This window comes from Lepidochelys kempii, chromosome 8 (assembly GCF_965140285.1).
Source record: "Lepidochelys kempii isolate rLepKem1 chromosome 8, rLepKem1.hap1, whole genome shotgun sequence".
Lineage (NCBI taxonomy): Eukaryota > Metazoa > Chordata > Testudines > Cheloniidae > Lepidochelys > Lepidochelys kempii.
The window spans coordinates 43915892-43943457 of NC_136387.1; the positions used below are offsets into that span (position 1 = coordinate 43915892).

Consider the following 27566-nt stretch of genomic DNA (forward strand, 5'->3'; position numbering starts at 1 on the left):
ATGAAAGAGGAAAAACTATCTGGGAAATTTTCTGTAGTAATTCCCATGGTAGTAATAGTAATAAAAAAAGAGGTCTGTCTTATTCTCTCATGTTTGCCAGGCTGAGATCAGCCTGACATCAAGACATCGTCAAAGTAGGCAGAGTTCCACTAGCCTAGCAGCTCTGTATAAATGTACTACTCAGATCATACACATCCATGCCTGCACAAGCAAAATCAAATCAGTCTTTGCAAGAAGAGAAAAATAAATCATAACATTTCTCGTTCAAAACTATGAAGGCCCCTAAAATTTAAAAAAAAAAAAAAAAAAAAAGCAATCTCCCATGGAATAAGGACTGATGCTGTCCATCTGGCCATACTCTTTACAAAATACTGAAATGGAAATAATTAACAGGAATACTTTGCTTGAAGACACAAGAAACATCCGACAGATGACAATGTACATGTACTAGAAAATATTTACCATCCATCCCATTGTGTTGCTCATAGCTTCTTTTTCCCAGGATAGTTGGGGATCCATTGTTTATGACAGGTGTGAACTTGGCAGGAGTCAGATTGTTAAGAGAACTGGACAAACTCTTTACAGGGTCTGGTTTCGGAGGACATGGATGAGATTCTGTTATAAAAACAGCAATGTGTTATTTTTATCAGTAGATATACGGAGACTATAAACCCAAACACAAAGGGAAAAGGTCAGAGATAATGTAAGGCACACCCCTCTTATGCTAACAGAAAGCCTTACATTCAAACTGCCTTATACTGACTTACGCCTACTCTATTGATATGCAGAGGAATCTATATTAGTGAAAAGAGGTCTGAACACAAATTGCCACATATATCACTTCTGAATTTGGCCCCAAGTCTAACAGAAGATTGCTACTTATATAAAGCACTGTAAATATACTGATGAATTCAACTTCATTAAGGATGCTTAACTTGTGCTGTAATATTCACTGCAATATAATCCTAAAATAGGTGCTAAAAGGCTGTTTTGTATCCTTTTCTAAAACTATGTTTTCCACTAATTCTGGATAATTTCTAGGCTGCTCTATATTAGAAGCCATCTTCAAGAAGTCATGCAACACCCACAGGCTACCCGGAAGTTATAACTTTGCCAATTTCATCAGTATTCTATAAATGCAGTTCCTAAACTGGCCAAGCCATTGACGACTTAAAACAAAACTATCAAGAACATGCACAGAATTTAAATCTAACCTTTTGGCTGAGGCAGAGATCAGGCATGGCATGCCAAAGGAAAAGATGTTGAGAAAGTTACAAGCAACTGAAAACAGGGGTTTAAAATGAGTTGCTCTTTCTCAGTCCTAACTATGGATTCACAGCTTTGACTCTGTAATAGCAAGTAGCAGCACAACACTCCTGAAGATAGTTACATCAAAAGGAGAATGGCTCTGTCTTCCTGTCTAAGAGCCACACTGAAATCTATCACACCACTGAAGCATTTGCTTTCAGATGAAACGTTAAAAACCAAGGTCCTATCCTGTGCGAGCATTAAAGATCCTATGGTACTCTTCATAAAGAGTGGGCTTTTTTCCTAGGATTCCATAGCAAAATTTCCTCTCCCTTTAGTGGCTACATTTTGGTTGTGCTGCATGTATACAGTTTGGGGAGTTTTTTGGGATATTTATTATTACAGAATATTTTCATTGTTAAGTTCTGTATCTAGAACAAAAGCAGACAAACCATATTTAATGAATATTAACGCAATATACGCACAGAAGCTTATGTTTTATAAATAAAAATACTCAAAGAAACAAAACTGACTTCACAACCTCCTATCAAAGTTAACAGATAATTAGTTTAATTGTTGAAATGGGAGCCTTAAAGTAACTCCCAAATCAACTCTATGGAATTTAGAAACAGTTGAACAGTGCTCTAGATACCAAAGCTAGTCTCCACAGGGAAAATGCCACTTCCCCATCCATACCACTCAGGAAGACTAGACAAGTGGCTAGAGGATGCTTTTCATGTTAGAGCGCTGTTCTGGGTGCTCATTTAAGGCTCCCAAATTCAGTATTTAAACTAACCAGGCTAGTTGGAAAAAGGCTGTGCAGCGTCTGTTGGAGGAGGAGGAGGCCAGGAACAAGCATGACAGTTTTACAACTGCCCCGGGACCCCACCCGCGCCACCTGCCAGGCCCTCAGGAGCAGTTTGTGGCCTCTGGTCCCTTTAAACTCAATGGTTATTTAATTAAAAAATTGGGAGTCTTAAATTTCAACTTCAACAGAAAGTGAGTTGAGAGTGGCTGTCTGGCCACAAACTGCAGTGGAGAGAGAGCTAGGTCATAGGACACTAGAGAGGGTAGCGGGGCCAAGGAGTTCAGTTACCTACAAAAACAAACATTAAGTAATGAGAGAAGAGAAGGAAGTTAAAACAACTAATTTAAAAATATCTACATCAAAAATATTACAAGCAGGGCTTCTGTAGCCTTTTCCCCTATTATTTCTCTTATCCTTATATTTTGAATAGTAGAAGGGTGCAATACATTAAGTACCATAATTTTTTTAAATACAAAAGAAACAGTTAATAAGCCACTCTGATGCCAGTACGGGCTGTGGTAAAGCATAGGGCCTTCACCCTTCTGCCCCACAACACACTCAATGCATGCACCAACAGCCAATTAATGAACAAAATATCATGGCTTACTGCAATATTAATTTGACAGCATTCCCAGATATGGGATCTTTCTTTAAGGCAATGTATGGTTCAGGTGTGATTATATGATAATTTGCAGAGAGCAATATATTTATACGAAACAGCAACAGATCAAATTAAGCACAATTTCACTTCTATTTACTGAAAAACTTGGATGGATGGGTCATTACATAAAGTAAAACTATTTCCCCATGTTTATTTCACCCCCGCCCTGTTCAGACGTTCTTGTCAACTGCAGGAAATGGCCCACCTTGATTATCACTACAAAAGTGATTTTTTACCCCCGGCTCTCCTGCTGGTAATAGCTCACCTTACCTGATCACTCTCGTTATAGTGTGTATGGTAACACCCATTGTTTCATGTTCTCTGTGTATATAAATCTCCCCACTGTATTACCCACTGAATGCATCCGATGAAGTGAGCTATAGCTCACGAAAGCTTATGCTCAAATAAATTTGTTAGTCTCTAAGGTGCCACAAGTACTCCTTTTCTTTTTACTTGGATAAAAGTTGCTAATAAAATAGCCATTTGTTTCAAAGATCCCAAAGCACTTTTCACATTGCAAACTATACACACCTGAAATCATGCCATCCACTCTTAAGGAAGACTGTGATGGATGTTTAACAGCACAAAACAATGCTAAACTATTTAGGACAGGAGGAGAAGAATGCTGTATCCAAACAAAACCGCAGAAGGAATTTTTGGACAGGACACGAATTAATTCCCCTACTTTTGTAAAAGAGGAAAGCAGTCTGGGGTTTTGTTTGACTGCTTTAAAATGGTCATAAGTGATCCAGACCTTCCTTTTTTGTGCAGTCTGAAAGACAGAACCTCCAGCAGCACAATAGATACTAACTTCACCCTGGGGTCATGATTCAAACTCACTTGGGAGGAATAGGACTACCTACTGAACCACCTCTGGCACCTACATGTTTTGTTGAGATCAGTAGTTGGATGCAAGAACTACCAATCTAGTAATTATTTTGGGGAAGTTCTGTGGCCTGTGTTATGCACGAGGTCTGACTAGATGATCACAATGGTCCCTGCTGGCCTTGAAATCTATTAATCTTTCACTGACCATAATTTCTCGAGTTAAACCTCTTCCACTACAGAAACTTTACCCTCAAAGGCATGAAAGGTCAAGCAAGCAAATACCAACTCATTTTCTGTTAAACTCTGATGACATCCTTATCAGACGTTTGCCTACTGTGTAGTGATTATGATGCTAAGGAGAGGCCCACAGCAGAGCTGCAGTCTCCTTCTATAACTCCTGCATAGCACTTATTATCAGAACTTCATAGAAAAAGTTCTGTACCCTTTGGCCTTTTAGACTTGAGAAGAAGCTGCACAGTGGATCCCATTGTAGGAGTTACATTAAGACTGCACCAGAGTGGGATTGTGGACCAGCCAACTGCATCCTGCCGATCACATTTATGGATTGTAAGCAGAAGGCCTCTCACTCAGACACCAGAGGCTGCCTCATGACTGCTAAAGAGGAGTTTCACATATGGTAGGGTGGATAGTAGGCTGCTGAGCCACCACACCTCTACGTAGTGTGAAGAGGAGAAAGGCTGTAGGGGCCATTTTGAACTTTCCTCTGTTCCAGAGGAGGAAACAATAGTCTATAAACTGAACATTTCAGGACCTTACCAAAGTTTATTGCCTTATTTCCTGAGATGGGCAAAATTGGGGGTGGGTGGGAAGGGAATCCTATTTTTCCAGATCAGTTTACCCAGCCCTGGTTTCTAGATCCAGAACAATGAAAATATGCAAACAGTTAGGCGAATTAGCCTGTAGCATATTTACCTAAATACCGGAGTACTGCTTCTAAAGGCTTTCGAACAACTTGCTTTAACAACAATGGATTTTCTGATGCTTCTGGTAAGCGTGCTGTGCCTGTGAAGACAATATTGGGATTGGGGAAAACATTTATTTTCTTATTAAAAATGAATGGAGTCTTAGACATTAACTTAGTCTAAAACAACTTTTCTTTGGAGCGCTTTTTAGTAAAAAAGGATGTTTACAGAGTAGGTGCATGTTTTGGCAAGTGTACACACAGGCAAAGGAATGTGCTACATACTGGCAAACAAGTGACATGTAAAAAAAAGCTGAGCAATTTCAAATGTGTTATTTGATAATAGTGTGACGAGTTAGGCTATTTCTGTAAAGGAAATAAGTAACAGCAGGTCATCTGTGCTTAGCCACAGTACCCTTGAAAGATCCAACTCAAGGCTTTCCCAAAGGAATTAATCTCAAATTCTGGTTTCCCAATTTCATAGTAAGTAGCTGGATGTCTGGATAAATACTCACATTCTGCTTTGATTGCTGCACTGTTGATAGGCAGGTGGGGATGTCTTGCTGCATGCCAAGGACGCAAGATCTCTCTACACAAGCGTCTGGCAATCCTTGTCAGTTTTGTTGTATGCAGATAGAAGGCTTGTCGTGTCTTCATGGCAAATTTGGGGCTCCCACTGTTTCGCACTGGCACACCATGAAGACTCTGGGAAAAGGGAAAAAGCACAAGCACTTTTATTGTTCATAACTGATTTTTATTAGAAATTTGCAGAAAACCAGAAACCAGCATCAGTAAACACCACATACATAGTCCATTCTACAAGTCATTTCCACCTACACCCTTGGAGTTGATACACACTGAAGGAAAGCCACAGAGATAGAGCTAAAGACAAGAGTGGGAGGCAGAGATTAGGAGGGAAGACTCAACAAGCTAAGAACATAACACAACCCTCCACTCCTTCTCCCATCTTCACTGCTGTGGCTCTTCGCTAGCCACTATTCATTTTTGAAAACGTTGGCCCTATACTTTAACGTGGACCAATTTAAGCATTCAATATCTTAGAAAGTTGGCATTGGGCTAAGGTGTACATACTTAACTACACATGGACAAAGATGATGTACCAATTATTGCACAGGCCAGATCCTTACCATGTCACATAAAAGCCAAGTTCTGACTAATAATTCTGTTGGTTTAGACTTTAAACAGTTGTACAGTAGAACCTCAGAGCTACGGACACCTCAAGAATGGAGGCTGTTTGTAACTCTGAACAAAACATTATGGTTGTTTTCAAAAGTTTACAACTGAACATTGACCTAATACAACTTTGAAACTTTACTATGCAGAAAATAAAACGCTGCTTTTAACCATCTTAATTTAAATGAAACAAGCACAGAAACAGTTTCCTTACCTTGTCTGTTTTTTTTTAAACATTCCCTTTTTTAGTAGTTTATATTTAACACAGTACTGTAATTTGCTTTTTTTTGGTCTCTGCTGCTACCTGATTGCATACTTCCGGTTCCAAATGAAGCATGTGGCTGACCAGTCAGTTTGTAACTGGTGTTCATAACTCTGAGATTCTACTGTATATTATTTGATGTGGTTGTGTGTGGCAGGAATAAGGGATACTTTTTCCATTACTGTTCATTGGAATGAGCATTGGTTCCCTAACCTGAAGTACTGAGCCGCCTGCAATGGATGTACATACCATAATATTTTACACTGGATACACATACCATATTATTGCGGTTTGGTCCTGGTCTCTCTCCATCTAATCGCGTTGGCATTTTCAAGCCACCATATTTCTTCCAGTAAGTCCAACAGGATGCACAGAGACGACACTGCATGTTAGGGGGACCCCAAGAATACCACTGGTAAGACTGTGTGGCTAGGGATAATAAAGGTGGAAATATATATATTCTTAAACAGAATTGATTTTCAAAGTTTATAGCCTTTACAACCATCTTTAAAATCTCAAAGGAGAAAAAGACCTTTCAGCTTCACAAGGTAACAAAACTAGATCATAAGCTTGCTGTATCAGAAATGAGGCAAATTTAATCATCATTAAATGTTTTATAATGGCATTCTGCAGTGTTGTTATAGCCATGGTGATCCCAGAATATTAGAAAGACAAGGTAGCAAGGTAATTTTTTTTTACTGGACCGACTTCTGTTGGTGAGAGAGAGAGAGAGAAGCTTTCAAGCTACACAGAAGAAAAGCTCTGTATAAATTCAGAAGCTTGTCTCTCTCAGCAACAGAAGTTGGTCCAATAAAAGATATTACCTCCCCCACCTTGTCTCTTATAATTACGTTAGCTCAAGTAGTTATACTCTTCAGTATATCATTTGAAACAGTAAAATGAGTAAGTCATTACGATGTGGAAATTTCCTGGTAATGCCTTTGAGATATTTTATGCTGTAACTCCGAAGGGGGCACTGTAACTTTTCCCCCTCTATTTTAGAAATCCCCTCCCCAACTTTACTTAGGGAAGAGAAAGAGTCAGTCATTTTGACTCTCCATACAGTCCTACGTTTTAGCACATCTAAAAGGCTCTCCATAAAAGACAGGGAAGCCTATTAGGATAAGACATATTAGCAGATGAGACCATAGTGAATATAAGGATGGAACCATGCTCTTTGGACTTTCCACTACCATTATAAAGCTGTGAAAACATCACCAAGGGCTCTCCAGTGAATTAAAGACTCGTCTTCACTCAGGAGCCATCTATTATTTCACAGGAAACATCAGCTCTTACAGTTATTTACAAAAAAAATCTACCCACTCTAAAAACTTAGAAACATTCACATGAAGAAAAACCCTGCCTATTTCACCCACACCCCACCCTGCATGCTAACTTATTAAAGCTTTACTTTAGTCTTAGTGCTAGAGTACTTCTGCTGCTCTTGCACAATTGCTACATTTGTAGATCACTTACTATAGCAGCTTTCACAGGCCCGTCCTGCTCCCGTGTTCTGTGCCTGTCCTCCTGTACCATTTACCACTCCTGGTTTGACATTATTTACATTGATCTGGTTGGGGTTTGGCTTGTTACTTAAAACACAAAGCAAAAAAAAAGGGGGGAAATTAATTGATTGTGACAAGTAACTTTCCTATGTGACAAAAAAATATGGCCCAGACGCTTAAAACTGAAGACTTGCATTTCTCACATGTTTATGAATTCCAAAACAACAAACGTTACTTACCAGTAATTAGAGTTCTCTGAATACATTTCCTCTGCAGATCATACTGTAGAAGTCTCATGCCATTTCTCAGGAGTCTCAGAACCACTTAAAAACAGTTAACCATTCTGGTCATGAGTACACCTTGATTACTGATCCAAAAACATTCTGATCTAGGTGACAAAAGGGCCATATCGACACACATCCCTCTGTTCCTCTCTGCCTGAACAATATTCTGCTTAAGCCTCTAAAGAAGTGAGGAAGGAGGGAAAGTCAAGGTGGATCTGCAAGGGCAATAGATTCAGAGAACTCCGTGGTAAAGTAGCCTCTCTTTCTCCTTCAGAAAATTGCCTCTTCAAATCCTGTCTCTCTGTAGTAGACGGGCAAGCTTGCAGGCAAGAGCTCAGAAGTACTAATTCAGACTCAAAGTTTGCCCTCCTGAAACAAGCACCTACTGCCACTACAGTATTAAAAAGAACTGCAGAGTAAAAGGTGTAAACTGAATCCTCAGATAACCCAAATGGGAATACCTTGTACAAACAGCAGTTTTCTCCATCTGATTCATAGGTATTTCCTGTGCAATTTCCTAAGAGAAATGTGAAAGGAAGCATCTTAAAAGGTCAAGAGCTCCATACCATCCCATTTAGCACAGAGATTATGGAGCTCCAAGCCAACATGTAGAATCAGATTAATTTACAGACCTTATTTTACCACTCCCTTCAACAAAACCACAACAGAATTAGACTTGTTCGGGTACCAGACTGGAACACAGGGGATCTGGGTTCAATTCCAAGACTTCCTGTGTGACTTTTGGCTAGTCATTTAGGGCTTTCATAAATAGTAGAAGACACTCTACTGGGATGCGATTTCTAAAGCACACTCATGTGCTGTGCATTAATGTGCCTGTGTAGACCATTGGGCTGCATACCTTTTTACAAAGCAGTACTGCTCTGTATGTGTATTCAGCATCTCATCTGCTGACTTCAGTGACACAGTTTACTACTTTTCACTAAGTGAAAGCCAACACAGCAGAAAGCCAGAGTCTATTCCTTCTGATGAAGCATCAACATAAAGAGTTAGTAAATTCCAATCAGTTATACCTGTATAAACCAATCAAAGGCAATGAGATTGCATATGGAATTATTCTTGAGACAATGGGGTTGGGCAGGCATAAATAAGAAAGATTCTCTAGGCCAAATTATAAGACAAGTGGTGATACGAGGGAAAGAGAAAACTCCCCAATCGCTGTGTTTCCAGGGTTGTTAGAAAAAAGAATCTTTTTACTTGGAACTAATTACATGTGATTGGGAGTCACTGAGAGACAATGCCTACACACAATGGTTTTTTTTTTTTTATAAACAGTTACATGCAGATTCTGCTACAGTGGCACACAAGGGCCATAAAGGCTCCACAAGTGACCAGGGGAGCCTTTTCCAAGAGCAGGAGAAGCTTCAGACTGACCTGTTACATTCTCTTTTGTACAACATAGTGGGCTTACTGAGAGGAAGAAGTGTGGGCGAGGGGGAAGGTCTGTGTATTGCTGAGTTCTACAGACATTCTGGACTTTTCTGGTCTGCAGGGCTCCCCAGGCAAGGCAGAAAAAGAAGAATTAACAACAGGGACCTTCTTCAAATCTTGGTTCAATTGTTCTTTTCTTCAGCTGATGCACTTTCATGTCTCTAATGATTGATTATTAATGGATTTGAAATGGTTCTGGGATTTGTAAGTCACGGCTTGACGCTCCAACCCTGGGAGACCCGCAAAGGCAATTTTGTGAAGGAGAAGAATGGAATATGGTACCTTTGCATGAGTCTGCATTTTGTTGATTGCTGCCATATTAAAAATTACCTCCAAGTAGCTTCTGCTTCACCAAAAATTCATTTTGTGCAAATATAACTAGATTTAAAGGTAGCTGGGGTTCTCGAAAAGTATTATCTCTACAGAGTCACACTACTGGCAGGCAGTATTGCCTAGTGGATAGAGTACTGGACTAGGGCAAAGAAACCTGGGTTTCTATTCCCAGCTCTGCCACCTGGCCTGCTGAGTGACCTTGGACAAGTCATTCACCTCTGTGCCTCGGTTTCCCCCTCTATAAAATGATATGATCCTTTCTAAAGCCTTTTTAGACCTTCTGATGAAAAGCACTATAAGAGCTTGGTGATATTATATCACTATTACTATTGTTGAATGCTATGCTGCACAGTTCCAGAAACCACATACAATTAACTAGGATGACACACCTTGATATATGCGTCCCACAGTGCTAAGATCACATTTAGAAAGGGAAACGATGGCCAAACTCCTTCACTCCTGGTTGTCTTGTGAAACTGACATACTGAAAAAACCTGGGGATGATCTGAATGTCTCTCTCTGAACTCCACTTACGGTAAATAACATAACTTTTTCTTCATAAGCATGCTACCTCAGGCATCTGAATAATGAAATCAATTGTGACTTAAGTACTCTACCTTAAGCACTTAACCCTTACATTTCTTCAAAGGCTGGTACAGTCTAATTAAGTTAACTTGTTAATCAATTTATTTGTTACTTAATGAAGATGAAGTCAGCAAAGTTCAAACCGCAAATAAGATGCACATTTTACACAGATTACCAACAAGTATGGTAAGCTTTCCCAACACTTGGAGGAGTCTTTAAATCATAACTGGATGCCTTTCTAAAAGATCTGTGGTTGAATTGGAGTATGTGTACTAGATGCAAGAATCCTTGGGTGAAATTCTCTGGCCTCTGTTATGCAGGAAATCAGACCAGGTGATCATAATATAGCCGCTTCTGACATTTGAATCTATTAAAGTGACAAGATCCTTGTAAGAAGTGTTGGCTCCCAGCTTCCCTTAGATCATGAATTGACAAACAGCTCACAAAACATTGACATTTTTCCAATGTGTGATCGACCTTATGCACTTGGTTGATAGCACTAAATTAACATGGGAGCAGGAACTGAAGTCTTACTTTTTGGAAAGGAGAAACTTGTGTGCCCAAGACATGTGGTAGCTAAAGATTAAACTGGTTTTATTGTTTAGAAGACTGAGTATAATACCACCACTGGAATGGTTTCAGTCATCCAGGTACGTACAACCAGATGTTCTGGTCCTGTCATGAGAAACGCACTTTGGAATATAACATCGTGATAAAAGAGAATGGCACTTCTCCCCTTACTGCATGTAAAGATTTGTCAGGCCATTAATTTGTGTATCTGAAAACATGTGCCCACTTGTGGAAAAAGAAAAAAAAAAAGTCCAATGTTTGTTAAAGTATCCTTAGGTATTGGTAAGATCCTTCTCCACCAGCATTAAAAGTACAGATCACTATCGTTTAAACACAGCTACAAAAGAGGGATAGAATATAATCATGCATGGAAATTTTTCTAGTCTATACGGAGTCTCCAAATAGTCCTACCTAAATGGGAGGAAGAATGGTCTTGGGGCTAAGGCCAAAAAATGATGAGTCAAGAGGCAGAGGGTCTATTTTCAACTATGCCACAAATAAATGTTACTTTTCCTGTGCTGTGACTATGGCTCTTCAAGAGGTGTCCCCTTATGGGTGCTCTACTTCAAGTGTGCATGTACCTCTTGAGCCCTTGATCAGAGATTTCTAGCTCCAGCAGTTTGATGTGGAGATTGGTTTTGAGGGCTGTCCATCTGCGTTGAACCACGAGGGTGTTGAGGTGGGACCCGCATGCTAACAGCGAAGCATCAGGGTTAGTCACTGTTAGGGTTGGGGGACAGTAAGGGATATTCGCACAAATGCTGTGTTGCTTCTTCCACCAGTCTAGGGAGTTCTGTAAGTGCAAGGGGACTGTCACCTGCCTATCCAAAGTGTCCCTGTCCAAAGTGATCCTGTTCAGAGAATAGATAGCTTTTAGCCAACCTTGGAAGCAGCAGAGGTGTAGCCTTGTGTGACTGGTCACAAAGATAAAAGCTGCCACACAGCCCAAGAGTTGAAGACAGTACTTTATTGTGATCAGAGGGCTTCCCTGAATTGTCCCTACCAGACCAGACAAGATCACAAATCTGTCCAAAGGGAGGTACGAGTATACCCCTATAAACTGTATACTTTGTACATGTACCAGCATGGATTTCTTTACATTCAACTGTAGGCCCAACTCTTGGAACAGAGCAAGGGTCATCTGGGTGGCGATAACACTGCCTCAAAGGTGTTGCTCTTGAGTAGCCAGTCGTGGAAGTACAGGAAGACCAGTATCACTTCCTGCCTAAGGTAAGCTGCCACTACTACTAGAACCTTTGAACACACTCTTGGAGCTGAGGATAGGCCGAAGTGGAGCACTCAAAACTGAAATGATCTTAGTCTATGATGAATCGTTGGCATTTCCTGTGTGATGGGTGTATAGTTATTTGAAAGTAGGCATCTTGTAGGTTGAGGGACAAAAGCCAAACCCCATTCTCTAGTAAAGGAATTAAAGTTGCTAGAGTCACCATCCTGAACTTTTGAGGCTTTACAAATTTGGTTATCAGTCTCAGATCCAAGGTCAACCTCCAACCTCTGTCCTCCTTTGGCCCTAGGAAATATTTTGAGTAGAAGCCCCTGACCCTGTGAGGGGAAGGGATTGGTTCCATCATTCCTAGTCGTAGGAGAAAGTCTACTTCTTTCCTCAGTATAAACTTGTGAGGGGGGTCCCTGAAGAGGGGTGAAGAAGGCGGGTGAAAGGGAGGAGTGACACACTGGATAGTATATCCCAATATTATGACCTTCAAGAACCATCAGTCCATGGTGATTCACTCCCAAACCTGGTCAGAATGGACAAGACAGTCCCCAAAGGCAGGGAGGTGGTCTAGAGCGCACAAACTGTAAATCCAGAATTGTCGTCATCCAACCCTAGACCAATCCATCAAAACTGTTGTTTAGAGGACGCCTGGGTGATCTTGGAGGGCGGCTGAGCAGCCCTCTTGCTCTGAAACTTGTCTCTCTTTCTGGGAGGTTCTGGGGGTTTATGGTACTCCCAAGAACTGAGAAGGGCATGACCTCTGGGCAGCCTGAGACCTACTAAAACTTTTCTTGCTTGTAGGTGTGTAAATGCCCAAGGAATGTACGGTAGCCCCAGAGCCCTTCAACATGTGCAGGGAATCATTTGTGTCTCCAAGAAAAGCTTATGACCATCAAAAGGAGGTCCTCTACTGTGTTCTGAACCTCTTTAGAAACTCCAAAAGTTGGAGCCATGATACCCGATGCATAACTACTGCTACAGAGATGGATGTGGCAGCACTATCTGCAGCAACTAGAGACGCTCAGAGAGCTGTTCTGGCCAACAGCTGACCCTCGGCAACGACAGACTGGAACTGCTCCCTGCAGATATGTGGCAGCTGCTCAATAAAAGCCCTGTGCTTGTTGTAATTAGTAAAAGTTGTATGCTGGCCATACTTGGTATGGTATCTTGCAATCCAGAACTTCTGCAACCCTGCCGAGTAAGACTTTTGTCCAAAGAAATCCAGCCACCTTCGATCCTTGTTAGATGGGGTAGGTCTCAAAAATTGCTGCCTACCCCTTTCATTCACCACATCCACTACTAGGAAGTTAGGTGGGGATGGGAAAATAAAAAGTTAGAATCCTTAAGGGGCACATCATACTTAACAATCCTTTTACACCTTAATGGAATAGTGGCAGGCATTTGCCAGATCGTCTTCGCCAGATCCAGAAGAGCCTCATTAATAGGTAGCATCACTCTGGAGAGTGTTGCAGAGTGCAAAATATCTAGCAGCTCATGTTGTTGATCTTTGGCCTTCTCCAGAGGGATCTGCAAGGTGTCTACTTCCATTCTAAGGAAATCCTGAGACTGCCTAAAGTCGACAGCCATAGAATGTGGTGGAGGCTCCTAGCAAGCAGAGGCTAGGGACACCATCCCTGCCCATCCTGACTAATAAACATTGATGGACCTATCTTCCATGAATGTATCTAATTATTTTTGAACGCTGTTAGGGTCTTGTCCTTCAAAACATCCTCTGGCAGGGAGTTCCACAGGTTGACTGTGCATTGTGAGAAAAAATACTTCCTTTTGTATTTTGTACTTCCTGCTGCCTATTAATTTCACTTGGTGAGCCATAGTCCTTGTGTTATGAGAAGTAAATAACACTTCCTTATTTACTTTCTCCATACCAGTCATGATTTTATAGCCCTCTATCATATCCCCCCATTAGTCGTTTCTTTTCCAAGATGAAAATTCCCAGTCTTCTTAATCGCTCCTCAAATGGATACCCCTAATCATTTTTCTCACCCTTTTCTGAACCTTTTCTAATTCCAATATATCTTTTTTGAGATGGGACCACCACATCTGCACGCAGTATTCAAGATGTGGGCATACCAGGGATTTATAGAGAGGCAATATGATATTATCTGTCTTATTATCTATCCCTTTTCTTAACAATTCCCAACATGCTGTTCACCGTTTTTGGCTGCCACTGCACATTGAGTGGATGTTTTCAGAGAGCTATATCCCCAATACCTCTTTCTTGAGTGGTAACAGCACATTTAGACTCCATCGTTTTACATGTATAATTGGGATTGTGTTTTCCAATGTGCATTACTTTGCATTTATCAACATTGAATTTCATCTGCCACTTTGTTGCCCAGTTACCCAGTTTTGAGAGATCCTTTAGTACAAGGGTGGGCAAACTATAGCCCAGGGGACACATCCAGCCCTTCAGACATTGTAATCCAGCCCTCGAGCTCTTGCCAGGGAGTGGGGTCTGGGGCTTGCCCTGCTCCGCGCATGCTGTGGCTCCGTGCAGCTCCTGGAAGCAGCGACATGCCCCACCCCCCCGGCCCTACGCATACGGGAAGCCAGGGGATTCTGCATGCTGCCCCCATCCCAAGCACCACCCCCGCAGCTCCCATTGACCAGGAACTGCGGCCGACAGGAGCTGTGGGGGTGGCGCTTGCGGACGGGGCAGCATGCAGAGCCGCCTGGCTACGCCTCTCCATTGGAGCCAGAGGGGGAGACATACCGCTGCTTCTGGGAGCTGCTTGAAGTGAGCACCGCCCAGAGCCTGCACCCCTGACCCCACCCTCCAGCCCTAGTCCAGAGGCCCCTCCCACACCCTGAACTCCTCATTTCTGGCTCCAACCCAGAGCCCTCACCCCCTCCCGCACCCTAACCCCCAATTTCGTGAGCATTCATGGCCCGCCATAAAATTTTCATACCCAGATGTGGCCCTTGGGCCAAAAAGTTTGCCTACCCCTGCTTTAGTAACTCCTTGCAGCATGCTTGGAACTTAACTATCTTGAGTAGTTTTGTATCATCTGCAAATTTTGCCACTTTACTATTTACTCCTTTTTCCAGATAATTTATGAATATGTTGAATAGGACGGGTCCCAGTGTAGACTCCTGGGGGACCCCACTATTTACCACTCTCCATTCTGAAAACTGACCACTTATACCTACCTTTTGTTTCGTATCCATGAGAGGACCTTCCCTCTTGATCCCATGACAGCTTACTTTGCTTAAGAGCCTTTGATGAGGGACCTTGTCAAAGGCTTTCTGAAAATCTAAGTACACTATAACCACTAGATCCCCCTTGTCCACATGCCTGTTGACGCCCTCAAAGAATTGTAGTAGATTGGTGAGGCATGATTTCCCTTTAAAAAACCATGTTGACTCTTCCCCAACAAATTATGTTCATCTATCTGACAATTTTGTTCTTTACTATAGTTTCAACCAGTTTGCTCAGTACTGAACTCAGGCCTACCGGCCTGTAATTGCCATAATCACCTCCAGAGCCCTTTTTAAAAATTGGTGTCACATTAGCTATCCTCCAGTCATTTAGTACAGAAGCTGATTTAAATGATAGGTTAAAGACTACAGTTAGTAGTTCTGCAATTTCACATTTGAGTTCCTTCAGAACTCTTGGGTGAATACCATCTGGTCCTGGTGACTTATTACTGTTGGGTTTATAAATTTGTTCCAAAACCTCCTCTAATGACATCTCAATCTGAGACAGTTCCTCAGATTTGCCACCTAAAAAGAATGGCTCACGTTTGGGAATCTCCCTCACATCCTCAGCTGTGAAGACTGATGCAAATAATTCATTTAATTTCTCCATAATGGCCTTATTATCCTTGAGTGCTCCTTTAGCACCTTGATCGTCCAGTGGCCCCGCTGGTTGTTTAGCAGGCTTCCTGCTTCTGCTGAACTTTAAACAGTTTTTTGTTATTTTTTTTGCTATTACTATATCAATATCCTCATTTAATATGAAGCACTTTAGTTCACCCATTTTATTTAGACTTGGTTAGTAGTTCTTCAAATTCTTTTTTGGCCCTCCTAATTATATTTTTACATATAATTTGCCGGAGTTTATGCTCCTTTCTATTTTCCTCACTAGGATTTAACTTTCACTTTTTAAAGGATACCTTTTTGCTTTTCACTGCTTCTTTTACTTCGTTGTTTAGCCACAGTGGCACCTTTTTGGTTCTCTTACTATGTATTTTAATTTGGGTTATACATTTAAGTTGAGCTTCTATTATGGTGTCTTTAATAAGTTTCTGTGCAGCTTGCAGAGATTTCACTTTTGGCACTGTAACTCTTAATTTCTGTTTAACTAAACTTCCTCATTTTTGTGTCGTCCCCCCTTTCTGAAATTAAATGCTACAGCGTTGGGCTGCTGTGGTGTCTTCCCTGCCATAGGGATGTTACATTTAATTACATCACAGTCACTATTACCAAGGGGTCCAACTATATTCATCTCTTGGACCAGAGCCTGTGCTAAATTAAGGACTAAATCAAGAATTGCCTCTCCTCTTGTGGGTTCCAGGACTAGCTGCTCCAAGAAGAAGTCATTTAAAGGCATCAAGAAACTTGACTTCTGCATCCCATCCTGAGGTGACATGTTCCCAGCCAATATGGGGAAGTTGACATCTCCCATTATTATTACTGAACTTTTTATTTTTTATAACCTCTCTAATCTCCCTGACCATTTCAGTCACTATCACCACCCTGGTCAGGTGGTCGGTAATATATCCCTATTTCTATATTCTTATGATTAGAGCACAGAATTACAATCCATAGAGATTCCATGATATAGTTTGGTTCATTTAAGATCTTTACTTCATTTGATTCTACACTTTTTTTCACACATAGTCCCACTCTCCCATCAGCACGACCTGTTCTGTCCTTCCAATATATTTTGTACCCTGGTATTACTGTGTCCCATTGTTTATTCTCATTCCACCAAGTTTCTGTGATGCCTATTATATCAATATCCTCATTTAATATGAGGCACTCTAGTTCACCCATATTATTTAATCTTCTAGCATTTGTATATAAGCACTTAAAAACTTGCCACTTTTTAGCTGTCTGCCATTACATGATGTAATTGAATGGGACTTTTTTTCATTTCACTATTTTTCATCAGATCCTAAGGGATCTCCCCTAAACGATGCCTCTGTCCAAACCACGTGCTCCCCTGCACCAGTCAGCTTTCCCCCAGCCCTTAGTTTAAAAACTGCTCCATGACCTCATTAATTTTAAGTGCTAGCAATCTGGTTCCACTTTGGTTTCACTGGAGCCCATCCTTCCTATATAGGCTCCCCCTTTCCCAAAAGTGTCCCCAGTTCCTAATAAACCTAAACCCCTCCTCCCTACACCATCGTCTCATTCCCACATTGAGGTTCTGGCTATCTAACTGGCCCTGCAAGTGGAACTGGAAGTATTTCAGAGAATGCTACTATGGAGGTCCTGGACTTCAGTCTCTTACCTAGCAGCCTAAATTTGGCCTCCAGGACCTGTCTCCTATCCCTCCCTATGTCATTGGTACCTATAGGTGCTTACTCTGTGGGTGCTACAGGGCTGAAGCACCCAGGGGAAAAAAATTAGTGGGTGCTTAGCACCCACCGCCAATAGTGCTGCAGCCTCACCCACACCAAACAGCTGGTAGAGGGCTGTGTTAATTGCCTATGAGCTGTTCAACTTTTGTAGCCTCTGGGCTTGCTGCGGCAGAGGCTGACCTCTGGCCCCTCCTCCAGCAGCCTCAGGTAACTGCTCCACTGCTCCAGCCAGGGTTAGAGGTGGGTGACGGGGGAGAGCGCAGGGCTCCCTCTGCTCTGTAGAAGACCAGCCTGGTCAGCAGCAATAAGACCCTGCTCACCTGGGTCACCCCGCCTCCCACCTAAATCTCCTGGGCAAGATCCAGCTCCCAGCGGGCTCCAACTGCAGGCAGCACTAGATAAGTCCTGTTTCAGGCAGAGGGAGCCTGGCAGGAGTGGGGCGGGGGGCTGCGCTGCCATGTCAGAAGATGGAGAGGGAAGTCCACCATGGGTGCAGTTTGGGGGTGTGGGACATGCAGAGTCACTGCCACTGCCTTCCCCCATTTCTACCGAGCGTCTCTGCGTAGGTGGGGAAGCATCTGCCCTCAGGGGTGCAAATTAAGGGAAAGAAGAAGGGGGGGCCTGTCCTGGCTCCCCAGGATAGTACAAATGTGGGAGAAAATTTGTGTCTCATCCCTCCCTTGTACCCATGCATCCTTTATCCAAAATACTCATTTGGCACTGAAGTTAAATAGGTGTTAACAAAATCAGACAAAACCAAGATTTTCAAAATATGATTTAAAATCCCTTCCCCTCTCCATTGCTCAATTTACTGTCTCTTGACTCTTGTGATGTTATCATTTCACTAGTTCTCCTGTTATCATAGGCTTTGTCTGGACTAGCATTTGTCCTCCTGTTGTAATTGACTGCAAATGTTTGCATCTAGATTAGCATTTACAGTCACTTAACAAGCAATTGACAAAGTATCAGGATGTGGTGGCTCAGCTTCAGGCAAACCACAAAATAATGTGCACCAGAACAAACATTTGTGGAGAGCCTCAGTTATCAACACAATTAGCATGTACGACCAATTAGCTCAAATTGTAACAGGACCACCAACTCTAGTCTAAGCAAAGCCAAAGCATGAGTCCCCCAGGCTAGACAGGATCTGGATTTTTAATATAAAAGGAGGCAACATAAACCTGTCTTCCCTTGCCAAAACAAAAAACAAACATACAGACAAAACAAAAACCTAGACCCCGAATCTTCATGCCTTCTTTATACATCAGAAGAAAATCAAACAAAGGCACAGTCTCAAGTTATTGCCCCTTTACAGATCACCTTTAAAAATAAAATTATCCTTTACGTTCCTAGTTTCCCAAAGTCAGGGTAACTGCTGACTTTGTGCGGCTGAAAGACTGGATCTGGGTATGAAAATTTGTTCCTTTCCACCGCTGCATGTACACATAGAACAGAAAAAACAATGAGGAGTCCTTGTGGCACCTAGAGACTAACGCATTTATTTGGGCATAAGCTTTCGTGGGCTATGCCCAAATAAATGTGTTAGTCTCTAAGGGCATGGCTATACTTGCGAGTTAGAGCACATTAAAGCAGCCCCGGGTGCCCTAACTCATGACGCATCCACACTGGCAAAGCACGTAGAGCGCCCGTACTCTGCAGCTGGAGCGCTCCTGGTAATCCACCTCGATAAGAAGCATAACACTTGATGTGCCCCGGCTGGAGCGCCATGGCGCCAGTGTGGATGCTCTGGTCTATTCATGCGCTCTGATTGGCCTCCAGGAGTGTCCTGCTCTAGCCACTCTGGTCATCACTTTGAACTCTACCGCCCTGCCCTCAGGTGACCAACCGTCAGACCCACCCTTTACATTCTCTGGGAATTTTGAAAATCCCCTTCCTATTTGCTCAGCAAGGCTTTGGGTGCTCTCAGTGCATCTTTCCAGGTGACCATTCCTCCACACACCAGGCGATCCCTAGTATGGAGCAATGACGAGGTGCTGGACCTCATCAGTGGTTGGGGGGAGGAAGCTGTCCAGTCCCAGGTGCGCTCCATCCGTAGGAATTATGATACCTTAAGGCAGATATCAAGGGACATGATGGAAAGGGGCCATGACTGGGACGCACTGCAGTGCAGGATTAAAGTGACAGAGCTGCAGAATGTCTACCACAAAGCCCATGAGGCAAACAGCTGCTCTGGTGCTGCCTCTGCGACCTGCCGTTTCTACGAAGAGCTGGACACAATACTTGGGGGCGACCCCACCTCCACTCCGAGGACCACCATGGACACTTCAGAGCCCAGTTCAACAAGGCAGGAGGAGGAGGAAGAAAGCGGGAGCGAGGATGCTGAGGAGGAGGAAGACACCCCAGCATCCCCAGATGCATGCAGCCAGGAGCTGTTCTCAAGTGAGGAGAAAGGTAGCCAGTTGCGGCAGCTGGTGCTTGGGGAAGGACAAACAGCAGAGGTGATGCCTGGTAGGCGGCTTTTATTTTGGAAAGGAAGTTGTTCAGTGCAAGCTCCTGGGCCGAGGACGGTCAGGGCTGAACGAATGCCTCGATGCAGAATAGGGCGTTGATGTGCTCTCTCATATCGCGGCAATCGGCCTCAGTGCTCTCTTCGAAAGTCTCATGAAGAAGCTGGGCAATCCGCTTGCGCAGTTTCCTTGGCAGAGCTACTGTGCTCCTTGTCCCAGTCAGGCTAACACGTCCGCGCCACCGTGCCGTGATGGGCGGGGGACCATTGCTGCACATAGGCAAGCTGCATATGGGCCAGGGCAGAAGCCGCATTGTAGTAGAAGACCCTCCCTTGCTTTGCTTCCCAGGTCACCCTCAGAAGCAAGGTATCTTCCAGGACGAACTCCTGAGGAAAGTGTGGTGACAGTGTTCAGTATAGGGGCCCCCTGCAGCTGTTAGCTCTCCTCAAGGCACAGAACCCCAGAGGACAGTACGGCCATGAAACAATCAGTCCCCCACGCCCCTGTACTTACTCACCATTTTGGGGCTCCTGTGGGTTGTGTGTGCTCGCTTTGGGATGGGCAAATTCTGATATTGTGTAGACTCTGCTTGTCTTTAAGTATAGGCGAATCGTTGCTCTGTCTTGTGTGAACAATGCTGCATTTCAAGTGTTGCATTTTGGTTTTACAGATGCAAACCTGAGATCTCAGCCGTCCTTGTTATCACCGGCCAAAAGACTCCAAAGAATTAGGAAGACGCCACATAGAAGCAAAGAGGACATGCTGCATGAAGTAAGGCAGCAGTCCCTTAATGAAAATCAAAAAGTGCAGGAGTGGCAGGAGAGTGAAAGAAGGGCCCGCCAGCAGAACGCGGATCACCGGCACCAAAGCATGGAGTGGCTGCTACGCATCATGGAGCGCCAAGCAGACTCGATACAGGCACTCGTAGCCATGCAGGCGCAGCACTACCACGTCTATCTCCCCTGCAGCCCTTGTCCCAAAACTCTTTCCCTTGTGCCCCCATGTCACCTCCAACCCACTTTCTCCCACATCCGGTTTCTTATTGCCACCAGCAGCCTCTAACACCTGTAGCTTCACCACCCAGCCCTGCAAACTATGACCCTTACCCACTGCACTCAACCCCCATCACCATGCATTTTATCCAGCCTGAAATGCAGCACTCCAGACAGGAAGGCAGAGTATGATAGCAGGACATACGCAAATCTGTGATTGAACCGTTCCCCTCCCCATCCCCTTGCCCTTTCTGTTTCCCAAGCAGTTGTGTTTCTTTTCAATACATGGATTTTTTGGCTTTGAAAACATTCTTTATTATTGTATTAAGTAAAAGTTACCTTAGCCCAGGAAAGCAACAGGCCCTGCAAGTCAGTGTAGCTAACACAGATTCCTACTAACATTCTGCCGTCCCATGCAGGGCAACTAACATTACTGTTGGCTTTCAGTCTCAAATTGCTCCCTCAAGGCATCCCTAATCCTTGCAGCCCCGCACTGGGCCCCTCTAATAGCCCTGCTCTCTGGCTGTTCAAATTCAGCCTCCAGGTGTTGAACCTCCGAGTTCCATGCCTCAGTGAATCTTTCACCCTTCCCTTCACAAATGTTATGGAGAATACAGCACGTGGCTATAACCATGGGGATGTTGTCATCGGCCAGGTCCAACTTCCCATACAGACAGCGCCAGCAGCCCTTTAAACAGCCAAAAGCACACTCCACGGTCATTCTGCACCAACTCAGCCTGTTGTTGAACCACTCCTTGCTGCTGTCAAGACTCCCTGTGTAGGTTTTCATGAGACACAGCATTAAAGGGTAAGTGGGGTCTCCAAGGATCACAGGGGGCATTTCGACTTCCCCTATGGTGATCTTCTAGTCTGGGAAGAAAGTCCCAGCTTGCAGCTTCCTGAACAGGCCAGTGTTCCAAAAGATGCATGTGTCATGCATCTTTCTGGGCCAGCCTGCATTACTGTCAATGAAATGCCCACGGTGATCCACAAGCGCCTGGAGAGCCATAGAGAAACACCCCTTCCAATTAACGTACTTGGAGGCTAGGTGGGCTGGTGCCAGAATTGGAATATGCATGCCGTCTATCGCCCCTCTGCAGTTAGGGAAACCAATTTGTGCAAAGCCAGCCACAATGTCATGCACGTTACCAAAAGTCACGGTTCTTCTGAGCAGGATTTGATTAATGGCCCTGCAAACTTGCATCAACACGATTACAACTGTCAACTTTCCCACTCCAAACTGGTTAGCGACCGATCGGTAGCTGACTGGAGTTGCCAGCTTCCAGACTGCAATAGCCACACGCTTCTCCACTGGCAGGGCAGCTCTCAGTCTCGTGCCCTTGCATCGCAGGGTGGGGGCGAACTCATCACACAGTCCCATGAAAGTGGCTTTTCTCATCCAAAAGTTCTGCAGCCACTGCTCCTCATCCCAGACTTGTGTGACGACGTGATCCCACCACTCAGTGCTTGTTTCCCTGAGCCCAAAAGCGGTGTTCCATGGGGGTGAGCATGTCCATGAATGCCACAAGCAATCTTGTGTCATACGAGTTATGCGAGTCGACATCATCATACTCCTCACTGTCAGTTTGTATCTTAAGGAGTAAGTAGACTGCCAAATGTGATATGCTGGCAAGACCCATCAGCATATTCCTCAGCACTTCGGGATCCATTCCCGCAGACTGAAAGGGAAGACAGATCGTGCAGTACAAAAAACGTTGAAAGATGGCACCAAATGTGGACGGAAGCACAGGGACTGCTATGCGAAGCGATGCATCAAGGGAAGTTGCGACAGGGCCCAGAATGCCCCGCCCCCCTCCACCCCCTTCCCACAAGCCACAGGGCCAGAATGGGAAGAGGTGCTCTGTGGGATAGCTGCACATAATGCACCACTCCCAACACCACTGCAAGTGCCACACATGTGGCCATGCCAGTGCGCTTACAGCTGACAGTGTGAACACATTGCAACACTTTCCCTACTGCGCTCTCTGAGGGCTGGTTTAAACTCACAGCACTCTACATCTGCAAGTGTAGCCATGCCCTAAGGTGCCACAAGGGCTCCTCATTGTTTTTACTGATACAGACTAACAAGGCTACCACTCTGAAACATACAGAATAGTTTGCTGGGAGCACAACAAAATAGGTTAGGGTAAGAGAAAGCTGATTAGGGGAAGAGGCCCTCAAAATAATCTTGTCTTGAAAATAGCCACAGAGTTTGCTTCAGGTGTTTCTCAGACACTGTCCCCCCGCAAGAAGAAGAAAATGTTAATAGTCCAATTGCTATAAAACTGACATGCATAGTGAGATTACCTTGAACAATGGAATTCCACAACTGAAACTGAGATAGAGGGGAACTCCCATTGAGATGAATGGGTCATTTCACACCACCCAGAGCTATTGTGTTAGACTGTTCATCTCTTTGGAGCATCCTAATTCATCTGAGCACACCCCACTGAGGTGAATGGCCCATTCCACACATGAACAGTACTCCTGTACTGCAGAGGGCTGTGCAGAGCCACTTCCTTCCTCAAGTAGACACAAAGTCTGGGACTACCTACTATTCCTCTTGCTGCCTCCAGCCTCCTCACAGCCCACCAATTACCATCCTCATTTCTTCCCATGGCTCTTCCAGCCCTACTAGGAGTATGGTGGGGCCAGGAGGAGGGCAGAACTGGTAGCTAAAGTGGCAGATCATTCCCCTCCCACTGATGCCCTCCAATCATGCCCCCCTCATGAAAACCTCTTCCTCAAGGAACAAGGGAAATTAACAGCCCCAAAACATGGTTAATGCAGGTCTTTTTTACACTACAGTGCCTTTGCCAGTATAGCTATGCCAGCTACGTCCCCTGCTTAGTACCTTCCTCAACTCAAGTAGTGTGTTTCAGATTCCTGCTGGCACTGCCAGTCTGATGTGCCTTCTCTGGCTTGTCAGATTGGTTTATATCTGCTGGCGAACCACAGCACCACTCAGACTGCTTCCCAGGCCGGTGAACCACCTGTGGTTCATTACTTTTATACCAGTGTAATTCCACTGGTTTCACTGAGGTTGCTCCTGATTTAAACTGCTACAAGTGAGGAGAGAATCAGGTATAGGCAACAACTCCATGTGCGCTCCAGGGCTCAAGAACCCATAGAAAAAAAAATAGCTGGGGTGATCAACACCCACCAGCCGCTGCCATTCAGCTGTTTGGCAGCTGGCATGGGGCCTCAGGGGAGAGGGCGGAGCAGGGGCAGGAAGAGAAGGAGTGAGGGTGGGGCCTTGAGGGAGGGGGTGGAGCAGGGACAGGAAGAGGCAGGGTGAGGGCAGGGCATCAAGGGAGGGGGTGGAGTGGGGCAGGGCCTTGGGGCAGAGTGGGGGTGGAGCACCCACTGGGAAAAATAAAAGTCAGCGCTTATGGGTACCTATGTGTATTAGACCACCGGCTCCTCCCCAGCACTACACAAGTCTATCTAGATGTCTCGAGAGATCCACAACCTTCACATCAGGCAAGCAAGTCATCATGCAGTTCTCCCGGTCCTCGCAAACCCAGCTATTTATTTATTTGGGCATAAGCTTTCATGAGCTTATGCCCAAATAAATTTGTTAGTTTCTAAGGTGCCACAAGTACTCCTCATTGTTTTTGCTGATACAGACGAACATGGCTACCACTCTGAAACCAGCTATCTATGTTTCTAATGATCAAATCCCGCATAACTATTACCTGCCTCTTCCTAATAACTGGAGTCCGTTCCCCCCCCACCCCCGGAGAGGTATCCTCAGTGCAAGAGGATACTACATCATCATCTGGAAGGAGGGTCTCAACTATGGGATCGTCCTCCTCTGCTCCAGTTGGATGTTCTCCATCCCTGAGACTTTCATCCTTCTCAACAGCACAGAGACTATCAGACCGGGAGTTGGACCATTCTACTATGTCCCAGAAAGTCTCGTCTACGTACCTCTTTGTCTCCCTTAGCTCCTCCAGTTCAGCAACTCTGGTCTCCAAAGCCTGTACATGGTCTCTGAGGGCCAGGAGCTTCCTGTACCGAATGCACACACAGGCAACCATACATGCTGCATTGGGTGCAATAAACTGGATAGCCTGTTGCTGGACTAGCCCCCACTCTGTCGCTGAACTTCTGCCTGCATTCTTCTTTTTTTTTAAACTCTGCAGCTTGTTCCTTTGTTGATGTTTTGTCTTTATTGGGGGTGTTTCTGGCTTTAAGTGCATCTAGCCCCTCCTCCCACTCCCCCACTGAACTCCCTCACAAACTCCCCTGTTCGCTAGCTCCTCTGGTCACTTAAGAGTGGGCTTTTTAAAGACCTGGTCTTCCTGAGTAGCCTTGCCCCCAGGTTAAGGGTTGATGGGTACTAAAGGGCTTAGGGATCAAAGCCTCAACATGGTGCTGGATCTGTCCGGGGTGAGATGTACAGGGGAAGGAGGAGCATTCCATGGCTAACAGTCTGAGCTTTATCTCTATGTTGTTCCTAGCCCTGGACTTAAGGGCCAAACAGAAGGAACATTTCTGGGAAATGTGGAACTCCCCCGGACAACAGACACACTTGGAGTGCCCATCACCTAGCAACCTCACGGCAGCTTTCCATGCGGCCCATCCTGACAAACCCGGGCTGGCAGGGGACACCCCTGGATTGGGTAATGTAAGACCCTGTGAATCTAGAATCCAGGCAGCTGACATCTCCATGCTGCCACCCAGCAGTAGCAGTAACCAGCTTGCGTTCCACTTCCTGTGACCTACTGCGGATCCAGACCATGGCAAGTTCCACCTCAAGAGTTTGACAGACAGCAGCCCCATGGCTCCTGATTGGCTCCCTGCCCCATATAAACCCAAGGGCATTCCAGGAAGTGTCCTGGCAACAGTACAGATCTCCTGTGGCTGCCACAACTGTTCCTGCTCCTAAATTCCTGGCTTTGACCTCAACTTCATTTGGACTTTGCCTCCTGATGCAATCCTGAAACGTGACTTGGATTCTGACCCTTAGTACCGACCCTGGCCTGGACCCTGACTACGAATACCTCCACTACCCCCAGCCTCAGTTGCCCCCATTGAATCCCTTGGCCCCGACTACCCTTGTTAGAATGCTGACAAGGAGAAATTTCCTCTTTCACGGAGGTTTTGTAAACCAAAATTTGTTGTGTTTGTAAATGAACTTAGCGCCTTCTATCTGAGAATATCAATGAAAAGAAAGTATTGGTTGAAATCCTTCTTGGAAACTGTGGACTACATGGGACATTTACTAGATTTTCTCCATGCCCTTCCTTTGTAATATAAAGTAATACAGATCTTTAAGCAAGAACCAGAGGAGCCATGCCAGATTCCATTTTCCTATCCTGATGGTGCTATTTCCAGAAGTCCTGCCCCCAGATACAACTTGCTAAATATCCAGAATACCACCAGATCGGTACCATAAGCTAGAGCAAGTGATGCCCTCCCAGGAGAAAGCAAATAGGACTGAGATACGACTTCCACAGCATCCTGGAGAGTCTGCTTGGTTAAATTCTGTAATAAAGAGATGCTACATCTGCACTAGAGATACTGACCAACCAGGAAAGGAGAGACACCAAATTCACATTAATAAAGCCATCCAATTATATTTGAAATATTAACTACATGGCATGAGTTGATAGTAGCACCTTTGTTGTCATTCTTGAGAATAAGGCTGTTACAACGAAGTTCAATTAGTGTCCAAGTATATAGACTAAATTAAGTCACTGCTTGCAAACCAAATATTGTCTTCTCTCATTGTATATAAGTGGCAACAATAAGGTCATATGCATCCGGCTACCATACTGATCCACAAGCACTGCCAGTTTAGTGAAATTGCAAAGGAAGTAACTTTTAAAGTGAATTTATGCATTTAAATACTATTATGGAGTTACAAACATCTCCCCTTTTCTGTATTTTGCATATTAATTTTTTACTTTCTGTATATTCACTACATATCTCTTCTCCCACAACTGAAGATACAGGAAGCTACAATGGTTTCCTTTCTATTGAAAAATCTGGCACAAAAAGGTCATTCCTGCTTTTCAGTTCCTCCATAGACTTTCCCCCGTCCCTCAGTTTTTCTATTATCCGGTTCATTCCCTGCATCTGAATATTAGACTGCCTTCCGTGTCTTCATGGTTAGCAGCAGTCTCTGAAACAAGCACACTACTTCTTCATGCCTGGTTGATTTCCTAAGTCTTCCAATCTCACCTTAAGCACAATCTCTGCAAAATCTCTCTCTACAACAGGATTATTAATGGATAGTGGTGGTGGTAGATTGGAATGGATAGGAAGATGGAATTAGAGCTCTGCATGGGACTATTCTTTTAATCCCACTCCCGTCCTGCAATACGCACTCCCACCTGCTCCTGCATTGCTTCTTGCATTTCTATTTTGCTCCCACCTGCAAAAACCTTAAATCCCACAAAAAAGGTTGGTATATAAAGTAAAAAAACTGAATTCAGACAATTTTTACTACTAAAAGAACAAATCTTGCTTAAACTATGTAAAAAACATACTTCAACTCCTGTTAGAATAGACGACAAATCTCTTTCTATCCCTCACTTAAAGTTAAGTATTAAAACCTTTATTCAAAAAAAAAAAAAAAAGGAGAGAGAGAAAGGAAAAACTTGCTTTACATTGCTGAAATGTTATTTATGACAAACATGCGAGACATTTAGTGTTGTCCT

The 27566-nt window shown here is 44.1% G+C and overlaps 1 protein-coding gene across 7 annotated transcripts in view; it reads right to left on the reverse strand.

Annotated features, from left to right (window-relative positions):
* The window catches only part of MTA1 (metastasis associated 1), a 145600-nt gene that overhangs the window by 34602 nt on the left and 83432 nt on the right, over positions 1 to 27566 (reverse strand). For 6 of the 7 annotated variants that reach the window (XM_073356262.1, XM_073356261.1, XM_073356260.2 and 3 more), the window contains exons 12-16: positions 7400 to 7515; positions 6201 to 6352; positions 4983 to 5172; positions 4479 to 4568; positions 463 to 615 (exon numbers count right to left, since the gene is read on the reverse strand). In XM_073356262.1, the coding sequence (XP_073212363.1) occupies positions 463 to 615; positions 4479 to 4568; positions 4983 to 5172; positions 6201 to 6352; positions 7400 to 7515 (701 nt within the window). Of the gene's footprint in view, positions 1 to 462; positions 616 to 4478; positions 4569 to 4982; positions 5173 to 6200; positions 6353 to 7399; positions 7516 to 27566 lie in introns of those variants that run through there. The other variant, XM_073356266.1, reaches the window with a different exon arrangement.